The following is a 10394-nucleotide window of genomic DNA, read 5'->3' as shown; positions in this document are numbered from 1 at the left end:
TTTGAAATTAGCTATGAAAATGTATTTGTCATTATGGAGATGTATTTGTCATAGACTGACAATGGTGTGTGTGTTTTGTGAGGGACCTCATAACACTGATGCTGTGCTTGTAATGAGGGGTGTGTGTGTGTGTGTGTGTGTGTGTGTGTGTGTGTGTGTGTGTGTGTGTGTGTGTGTGTGTGTGTGTGTGTGTGTGTGTGTGTGTGTGTGTGTGTGTGTGTGTGTGTGTGTGTGTGTGTGTGTGTGTGTGTGTGTGTGTGTGTGTGTGTGTGTTTGGAGGGGGGGCTCTGTTCCAGATGAGTCATCACAGATGTGTGCCTTGGTACCCTCACCCCCCAGCACCCCCACCCCCACCCGCCTCCAGGGTCTGTTGAGCTCATGGACTCGTTTGTCATCTGGGAATGACACAGTGGTGAGGACACACACACACACACATACACACACACACACACACAAATACCCCACACTCACCACATACACATTAACACCCTCTCCTATCCATATGTTGTAGGCAATTACACACATAATTTATACATAACAAACACACAATAAACACACACGTCTTTACATACACTATGGTGAGGACTAACACACATGCGCGTGCACGCACACACACACACACACAGATATACAAACACACCTGTTCAGTTCCGTGTAATCCTACAGAATATACAGAACACCCTGCCTCTTTGTGTCCCTCATCCATCTTCAGGCTCACAGTGCACACTTAATGGCAGGCTCTTATGCAATCGCTGCAGCGGCCCACTGCCGCTGTGCACTGACTGAGTAGCATTTATCTCCCGCGTGATGAACGCCTCTTTTTCCCTTAAATAGAACCGCCGGCTTGCCGTGAAGGACCGATAACATGACATTAGTGTGCATTGTATTTGCCGGGGCTGGTGGCAACTGCGGTTCGGTTCAGTCGTGCCACGGCAAGACTGGCTTTGCGTCACCCCTGCCAAAGACGTAGGAGTGCACCGTTAACGACCTTACAAGCGGGAGAACCGACAGGGCCAAAACTGTTCTTTGTCACAACTGAATAAAGGTGCATTGTGGAGCTCTGAGTCGTGTGTGTGTGTGTGTGTGTGTGTGTGTGTGTGTGTGTGTGTGTGTGTGTGTGTGTGTGTGTGTGTGTGTGGAGGAGTCTTCTGCTGCTCTGACTGACTGGGGCTTCAGTGACAGCAGAGTCCTACTCACCACTGCCTGAGCAGAGCTTCTATCTATTTCAGGGAATCGTTCTTGAAATTCTACAGCCCGATTTCCTGACAAACATCAGTGAGTCATTCATATGGAAAGTGATAGAGAGTGTTCCAAATGGTGTTCTCGACTGTGTTACAAAAGTGAAAGCACAGGCTGGAAGGGGGTTTTAAATTGGTTTGTTTTTCTTTTTCAATCCAAAGCTGATGACAGCTCAGCTAGAACAATGCACTAAGCCTTCTTTAAATAAAGATGGCCCTGGGCCTCCACCCTTTATCTGTGAATGGACTTCTGGGGGGGAAATACTTTTTTTGTGCATCATTGGAACAGCTTAAACTCAGACACAGTCTTGGCGCTTATGTCTACTTTATGAGTGGATAGTGTGACAAGTATAAAGGTCAATGTACATCATCCGACGTAACAATACTCAGTTGTGATGCCCCCTCATAAACAGGAGAAATAGCCTAAGATAAATCTTTGAGTAGATTGTCAAAAAAATATTGTGGTATGCCTGCATGACACCATGCAGCTCCTTTTTAGCTCAGCTCAAGGTGAGAAAACCACAAAACCACCTCATGGGTATATGGCAGGAAACGTCATAAAGTACTGCCCCCAGTACTGAGTTCATCTGACACTAGTGAACTTCACAAGCTCAAGGTGGAATCAATAACTCAATAATCAGGAGTTGGATGCCAGCTCTGGGAGCCTGGACAATGGCAACCGTCAAATCTCAATCCCACCCACTAGAGACCCACTAATGACACCATAGTTGACCAACTCTCTAGCAATGACATGGCAACAGTTGTTATGACAAAATGTGAATCACATGCCATGGAATCACAAGGGGGTTTGGATAAGAGCCATGTCATATGTTCCATGTGAGTGACCGCAAGGAGTGGACAGTGACTGTGTGTGTGACCTGGTCAGTCTGGTGGAGCCCCTGCTTCCCATATTGTAGGCACTTCCTGTAAATTCATCTCATCGAAAAAACACCCCACCAACACAGAAAAAAAGAAGCCAAAACGATCCTCTTCAAAAATAGGAGAAGTGTGTGGAGGCAAGGGTGGTAGTGGCAGTGTAGGGGGTTTCCACATTGAAACGGCCCATCTAATAAAGCAGAATTAAAGTCCATGAGAAAAGCGTGGTGTGTGTGAGTGAGTGAGTGAGCGAGAGAGAAAGAGAGAGAGAGAGAGCGTGTGTGAGTGCATATGTCATGGAGAAGACAGAAATGTTGCAATTTCCTCCAGCTTTCTCAATATAGCGAGCGGCCCGACCCGTATTGCCTGTGTGAGCCATAAGGGCGCTGAGAGGCCTGTCTGCGTGTGGCGTCACAGTTGCTTTTTCACACCTCTGCCGAAGTGTGAGCGGCTGTTTCCTCAGCCCCTGTTGCAGATGCAGCTGCCTGCATCAGATCCTTCAGACAGAGTTTCCCTGACATCACCCACTCAGGTGGACTCATTGCCATGGAGACATTACACCACTGCAAAGTGGTCTTTCCCCTTCCATCAGAAATGACGATAATACCTCCCCCCACCCTGTGCATTACTGATTGTTAGGTATCTCCAAATCGTTAGGTGGTGACCCTGGGAAAATTGTACTTTTCTTCACCCTCAAGCACAGAACAAGAACACAAATCAATTTAAACGCTTCAAAATTCTATCCTCCTCATGTCTAGATTACTCCCTGGCTCTTAACACCAAACATGAGTTTGAAATGGTTCTGTTCTGTAAATACTTTGTATCATCCATGAGGACAACGTTTATAACGTTTATGATGAAAACAGGAAATAAAAACAGAGTAACATTAATAACAGCTCCATGGTGCATTTACCCTATGTGTGCACTTGTCTGGCTGTTGTTCTCCATCATTAAGACAGTGCATCTGCAACCTCTAGCTGGTCATACGCGGTTCTGTCTCAGCAACAGTGCAAGACGCCCGGAAGGAATAAGATCCCATATTTAGGCTCCCGTGTAACATGCTACCTGCGTACGGTCCGCCTCACTGAGCTCGCTTTCAACTTAACATTTTTCGGCTGTCACTATACATGACACCCGAGCGGGCTCAGTTTCATAAATAACCTGCTGTTGCAGGGAAGTAGAGAGCGTCTTGTAGCTGTTGTTGATATGTCTTTCTTGCCCCCACTGCTCAAAGTTATTAATGGGTCGTCTGTAATGTGCCATTGACACGCGGTGGTGCATAGACGAAGACTACAGCACAACCTACCATTATGTCGTCTGTACGGTTTGAGTTAAGACCACACGCTACACTGTTATTTAGGCTACACTTGCACGCTAGAGAGCTATATAGACTAGCTCTTGCTTAAGGTTGGAAGACAAATAACATGTGTTTAGTAAAAAAAGTTAAAGGAATTATGAATTGATAAATATTTAAAGAGAACATCAAACATTAATTCATAAACAAAAGTATAATGAGTTCTAGTTAATCATTGAAATATCGGAGTCAGGCAATTTATTAAACCTATTAATAATAATAATGACATCGTGACGCATCCACCATTTAGTGGACTTTGGCACTAACAACAAGTATCCTTAAGTCAGTGGATTTAAAATAAAAAGGGAAATTAATTTCCTTAATATACTTTTAAGCTAAAAATATTCAGGGTTAAACCTTACAGACATACAAATGTTCCCCTACCCTTTTCAGTTGTGGACAGTGAGAGGACAAAAATGCCATACGGCACACGTGTTTTACCTGGGTCTACTATCAGATAAGAGGTAGTAGCTGAATATCGGTAAACGCGCAACTGCAGAACGAGAGAGAGAGAGAGAGAGGCGAGGGCAGCAGTCTTGCATTCGACACACTCGCACCTCCCTGGTGGGTGTGTGTACCGTAGTCTTGAGTGAGAGCGAGCGAGCGCGTGAATGTTCATAGCCTACCATCGAGCTCAAAGGCTACAAACGCAGAGAAGACGGGCGCACAGAAAGGCAACACAGCTCGTTCCTTCGGCTAGAGGACTTCATAAGGAGCCATCATCACAGAGATATTGTCTGACGAACTGAATACATTTCGTGAACGCGTGTAGCACTACTCATTTGAGGCAACGACTACATCTAAACGTAAACGGCTTTCACAGTTGTGGACCTACCTACCGCTGGGCTCGGTGTTTACAAACCCTGCTGTTATTCATATATTTTCTTTCCGCATTAATTTATCGTGTTGTGTTCAAGGTTGTTACTTCGCCGCATTGCTTTTACGCGCAGTGGCCATCTGAGCAATGGCATTATTCTCTCGTATCCGGGCGCTGATATCGTAAATACAGCATTTGAACGAGGTCTGCATGACTGCAGAGGTGGGGACAAGCGGCAGCCTCAGGAGCAGGTTTGGATTTTAACGATAACCTAAATGCTGGCGACGCGGTAAACGCCAAACCATCCTTTGAAGAGGGCGTCGCTGGCGATTCACATCGCAGCATTTGTGTCCGCATTTAAGTATTTGCTGTGCCTAAAGACTGATGGGTTTGTTTTCTACTTGACACAATTGGCACACGCGGAGCATTGCGATTTTACACTGTAAGTAGCCCAATCGGCTACAATGTAGAAGCGCAGGCATATTTCTTGTAGAGCTTATATACATTGCGCTTTAATTAGTGTTCTGTTAAGCCTTATTGCGGTATTCGATCAAAATGCCGGCCGGAATGAAGCCTTTGGAAAAGTTTTTGAAAAAACAGACCACTGCGCTTAGTCGAGCTGGTGGCTTCGGGGACAAGGCGACTGGCACCGGGGCTTCTCGGCGACGCGCCAGCCTGTCCCGAGTGGTAGGCCTACCGTTCTTCAGGGAGACTTCACCAGAGAGCGGTCCTGCCCGGGAGGTGTTTAGCCCAGATACCGAGGAGGCCCCGTGCTGGCCCTCCGCCACCGCGGACATCAGAAGCCCGTCTCTGTCCAGTGACGAGCAGAGCTCCGAGGCGAGCCTGGACACTAATTGGACCCCGCTGCCCCCGGATACACCGGACAACCTGGCGCAGGCGCTTCTGGACAGTGTGGCGGGGAAACGTTTCGGAAATTGCACAGGTATGTTGTACTTGTCGGTAGCCTACACTGCATCGCAGTTACAACTACCCTCACCGTTTTCACAAGTCACGTAGGTTGTCCTCTCAGATGCATAGTCTACTTCTGAGAAATGCATGATATGAATGCATAATGTGGGAGCACCTGTCTACTCTTATTGATGAACAGGGCATCACAGGGCATACGATTTTTACACTGGTGATTTTTACACTGTTGACAGCACTTCGCTCTTTCTCACAAAATGGAATATTTTGTAAAGTAAAGAGGTATACATGTACGATTTCCCCGTGGAAAGGACACACTTCAGAGAGTGTGCATCGGGATCTTTTGAACACTGTTTTGCTTCATATACAGTAATGCAAAGGTTTCATACGTCCCTTATTCATGGATTACGACATTGGTTCCATATGGAGAGGGACACTATTTATCTTGCATAGGACGAGTTGCGAACTCAGCTAGGCTGTTAATTTACACACCAGTGCAGACTTGCACACAATATTGGGAGTTAATATTGCATCTGCTGTAGAAATCAATAATGCAAGTGGTCCTCATTGTACTTGACAGTCATTTAAGGCTATGCATTCACTCGTGCGGCGCTGCAGCTTTTGCAGGAGCCTAGTTTACACAAACGGCACGCGTGCGTTTATTTATTAATTTAGAAAAAACGAGGTCATTTCTCTACACGAAAAGAAAACAGCAAAGCAGTCGATTTGTATTGGCAGCAGAAAAGCGAACTAACAAAATCCATAGCAACATCTTATCATGTAGCCTATACAGGCTTGAAGATGTATACGAATGGTTAAGGTTTATTAACGTAGCCTACTGTATAGCCTGTCGCAAGCTGCGAGCACCACCACTGATAGGCGAGCAAATTGGAACGTTAATCAGTCACCAAAGTGGTTGGGATTTAATCAAATGTTACTTGCTAGCTTACTGGCAATAAGGCGGTTGTTCTCCCTAGTCCCCACATCTGTCTCATTCTCTCGACGATTGTGATTATTGCCCATGAGTAGTTGTAATTCTCTGGCTATTTTCGGAGACTATTGGCACACGGGCGCTGTATAATCTGTGTTTGGCTGCGCATATTTTGGGCTATGGCACAAGGCTGCCTGTGGATAGGGAGCCATTTGAAATCGCTAACAGTTTTTTTTTCATATGGTAGGCATATCAAAAATGAAGTTGAAGTAATATCAAAGTCAACCTTTACAACTCAATTTCATAAGTGTCTCAAGCATGCCGTGTTCCACCCTCTTATCAGTTTCTTTCTGTGACTAGAGAGAGCACATGTGGCTGCTCTCTGTAGTAGAAGTTGTTTTGGCTTCACCTCCCTTTTAGACTCTTCTCCAGGCTACTGTTTAGTTGGTAGCCTTCATAGCTGTGTTCACTTCACTATCACACAACATTTTATAACGGGAAGATCGGATTCAGAACTACTACATCTGGATCACAACAGGGGGGCGGGGGTACTCTGAAAGATTAAGGGGACCCAAGCACTGGACAGATGCCTTTGAAACATATCAGTCAGTTAAACCTTTTGCATTTCAGGCAGACTTCTCTAAGGTCTTCGAAGGAGCCCAGAATTTTAGGTTAGGGTCCTGGGGCCAGAGTCAGCTGCTCTCTGGGTAATACACTACTACCTCACAAACATTTTTCTGTCACAGATTTGCTTTTTTCCCTACCTGTCCTGACCCATCCTTGATTCCTATTAGATATGGTCAGTGAAGGAGCATGGCATGAGAATTTTTTTTGTCGGGTAACCATGGAAACAGCAAAAAAGATCAAGCTGTTTTGCCACAGATATGGCTTCCTTACAGAAGTCATTGAAACAGACCGATACTGCAGTGGTTTGTGTTTGTAGGCTATGTTCAATCTCTCTGTCATATATGCTGTATAGCAGACATCTTGCTTGACAAGTCTGATGGACGGCAGGATTGAAAAGATCTCAAAGACTGTCCCTGACTGTTGTAATAGTTCGAGACGTAACAAGTCGTGTCATGTAGGCGAGTTCCTTTTAGGTCACGGTTCACCTCCAGTACTATTAATGCCAAGGATGGTTAGTGAAATGTCTTTGCGTAACCTGAGACTTTGCCCTTTTTTGCCTGCTTAACCTGTTTTAAGACACAACTTGCGGTTGTTGCCTTGAGGTAGAGCTCAAACTTTTATCATTGCAAAAAACTAGGGGGCTCTTTGAGAAAGTGATGTTAATCCAGGATTACCCAGAGATCGCATCCCAGATTGAGAGTGTCCATTCGCAAAGGTGACTTAAAGATGAATGATCTTGATCTTGCCTTGCAAACCTGTTAAATTTAGGTGTGTTTTTTTTTATTCACCCTTCCAGGTTTCCAAAGATATACCTGCTTTTGTGAGAGTGTTATCTTTGCCCTATCTCATTAACTCCATCCATGAATAGAATAGTCAAACAGGAAAGTCTTCAGACCAACTCACAAAGCAGTGGCATTTAAGTTGATCTCTGTTAAATTGATCTCCGTATTTGCATTTCACTGCATACAAATAAAATAAGCCCTGCCTATCTCTTTCCTGATTGGCAACCTCCTGCGGCTCCCTTTGTGACCTCACACTGTGGGTTCTTTGTGACCTCACACTGTGTGTCCATGGCGACGACAGCACCTGAGTCACCTGTCCAGTGTGGCGTGCGAGTGGGCACATCTGTGCCTCTGGGGGGTTGTGTGTATGTCTGTGTGTGTGTGTGTGTGTGTCTATGTGCTTGTGTATGTGTGCTTCTTGTGTGTGTGTGTTCCATGCTGATAATGAGAGGTGTAGAGCGATGGCTTGTGGAGCAGCCAGCTCATCCCCGGGCTGCCGCCCTGCCGTTACATAAGCGTGTTTACCTGTGCGCTTTCGTTTCTGATCCAGCAGTGAGCGCGGCCTGAGAGGTTGGCGTGTCGAGGCAGGGAGTATTCCGGAAAGGCCCTTGATACGGGCTCAAGGCTGTTTGGGTATTTTTTTTGTTGTTGTCTTTGCACGAGTTGGCATTTCCCAGGCAAGCACCCAGCCATGTTACTGGAAGGGAAGTGACCTCCTCCAAAGAGACACCGTAAAGCAGCCACCCACGTTAACGCACATCTAATTAGTCACATAGCGAAATGTGTGAGTTGTATTCTTCTCAGCCCAGACAGTCAGAGGGGGAGAGATAGCGATGACCCTCATTGAAATCGAAGAGGCTAATGTTGGATTTTAGAGTTGTTCTTGGGGTGCTATATAGAACCATGCAGGCTTTAAAGGACCCTTAGGGGTTCCTTTGATGGACTTTAAAGAACTGTTTAGGGGTGCCATATGAAGCATGCAATATGGTTCTATATAGCACCTTTTGTGTAGTGGTGGAGCAGAGGTAGTGTCACCAACTTACTGTTGGTTTGATTCCCATCTTTGTGAGTCTGCGTGGCTTTGGACGAAAGCGTCTGCTAAATATCAAGTCACTTTTTTTAAGCTTTGGTAGTGAGAAAGAGATTACGTGAAAAGGGATGACATGGAAGGGATTGTTTGTGATGGTGAAAACCAGAGGATTGTTGGAGCAGAGATGTGTGGAGAAGATGAGAGGGAGAGGAAATGGTCTTTGATAGAGGATGTAGAGGAAAAGAAATCAGCCAAATCGTCGGAAGCTCAGGGCCATGCTGGCTGCTGTCTCCAGAACAGATCAAGCTCCGATCTGACTCATGCCCAACCGCATCTCTCGCCGAGAGTGCGCTGCTATTTGCGGAGCTGAAATGGCATCAAGATTGCTTTTGATGGGCTTAATCAAGAGGGAGTTTAGACAATGCGGCAGGGGAAGTTGGTAGGAAGGAAGAGGCGGATGGAAAGGCACTGTTGACTAGATCCGGCCCAGATCCGCACCAAATCCGTGCCAGCGTTGGGCCACCTGTTGAGGTGATTGGAGCGTTCAAGGGATGATAGGAAGGTGAGGGTGTTGGTGATGTTTGTGTGGTGTATTACAGGCTGGATGTGAGCCAAACTCAGTTGTGTGGGCTGCCCAGGCTGTTGCACAGTGGTAATCAGGCTTACTCCTCTATGTTGCACTGCTCTCTGTTCCATCTCTCCTGTCCTCTTGTCTCTTCCACTCTTCTCTTGTATTCTCCTTTTCTCTTCTCCACTCTGTTCATCTCCTCTCCTTTCCTCTCATCTTCTCCTTTCCTCCTGTCTTCCATCACTCCTTTGGTCCCCTGCTGCAGCCCCCGTGACCAGAAGGATTTAAAAATACATCAGCAGCCAGAGCTGCTCCTCAGAACTTCATTTGAAGTGATTGTCATTGCAGCTGCACAGACATCAGTGCCAGACCCTGCCACAGCCTCAAACACACACACACACACACACACACACACACACACACACACACACACACACACCCCTTGATCACACATGCATGCACAAGTGAAGGCATGGATACACACAGCCGCATACACTGGCGTGCGTGCGTGTGTGTGCGCATGCACAGACATGTTAGAAACACAAAACCTGCACACAAGCTTGCACAGCAAGGCCACGAATCCTGTGTGGCGAGAGGCTGAAGTGAAAGGCTTGTGTGCTTCTTAGGAACTGGTGGCAAGTGCCTTATGGAGAGAGAGAGAGAGAAAGAAAAAAAGAGATAGTCAAAGATAACTAGAATTGGAAAGAGTTGAGAGTGAAAGAAAAGTGCAGAGAGAGAGAGGGAGAGAGCAAGTGTGAGAGAACGAAAGAGCAAGCGAGCGAGTGTTCTGAGATTGCGTGGGAGGAGTTCAGCCTTTTTCCCTCTTCCTCTCTTCTTCTTCTCTGTGAAAAGCGAGGGATTAGTGGAGAGATGGCTGCCCACTCACTCACTCTCCCTTTGGATGGCTTTACATAACCATCGGAGAGATGCCCCCCTACACCACCACCACCACCACCACCATGCCATCACCCCCCCGCCATTCTCCTCCATGGCTGCCCACACACCTGTGCTTTTCTGTGGAGGACAGAGCCGCAGGGCTCTCTCTCTTCTCCCTCGCTCTCTCTCGCTCTCTCTCTTCTCCTCTCTCCTCTCTCTCTCTCTGCCCTGCTCTGCACTCTCTCTTCTCTCTCTTTCTCTGCTCTGCTCTGCACTCTCTCTTCTATCTCTCTCTCTCTCTCTTTGCTCTGCACTCTCTTTCTCTCTCAACACTCTTCTCTCACTCTCATGCACACGTTCTAGCTCTGTTC

At 46.5% G+C, this 10394-nt stretch overlaps 1 protein-coding gene across 1 annotated transcript in view; it reads left to right on the top strand.

The window, feature by feature from the left end:
* The first annotated feature begins 3980 nt into the window (after positions 1-3980).
* rapgefl1 (Rap guanine nucleotide exchange factor (GEF)-like 1) overlaps positions 3981-10394 on the top strand; it is a 43500-nt gene continuing 37086 nt past the window's right edge. The window contains exon 1 of the mRNA XM_062532754.1: positions 3981-5228. Within this exon, the coding sequence (XP_062388738.1) occupies positions 4841-5228 (388 nt within the window). The 5' untranslated portion in view covers positions 3981-4840. The remainder of the gene's footprint in view (positions 5229-10394) is intronic.

Source organism: Sardina pilchardus, chromosome 3 (genome assembly GCF_963854185.1).
Source record: "Sardina pilchardus chromosome 3, fSarPil1.1, whole genome shotgun sequence".
NCBI lineage: Eukaryota > Metazoa > Chordata > Actinopteri > Clupeiformes > Clupeidae > Sardina > Sardina pilchardus.
This window is presented reverse-complemented; position numbering and strand designations above follow the sequence as displayed.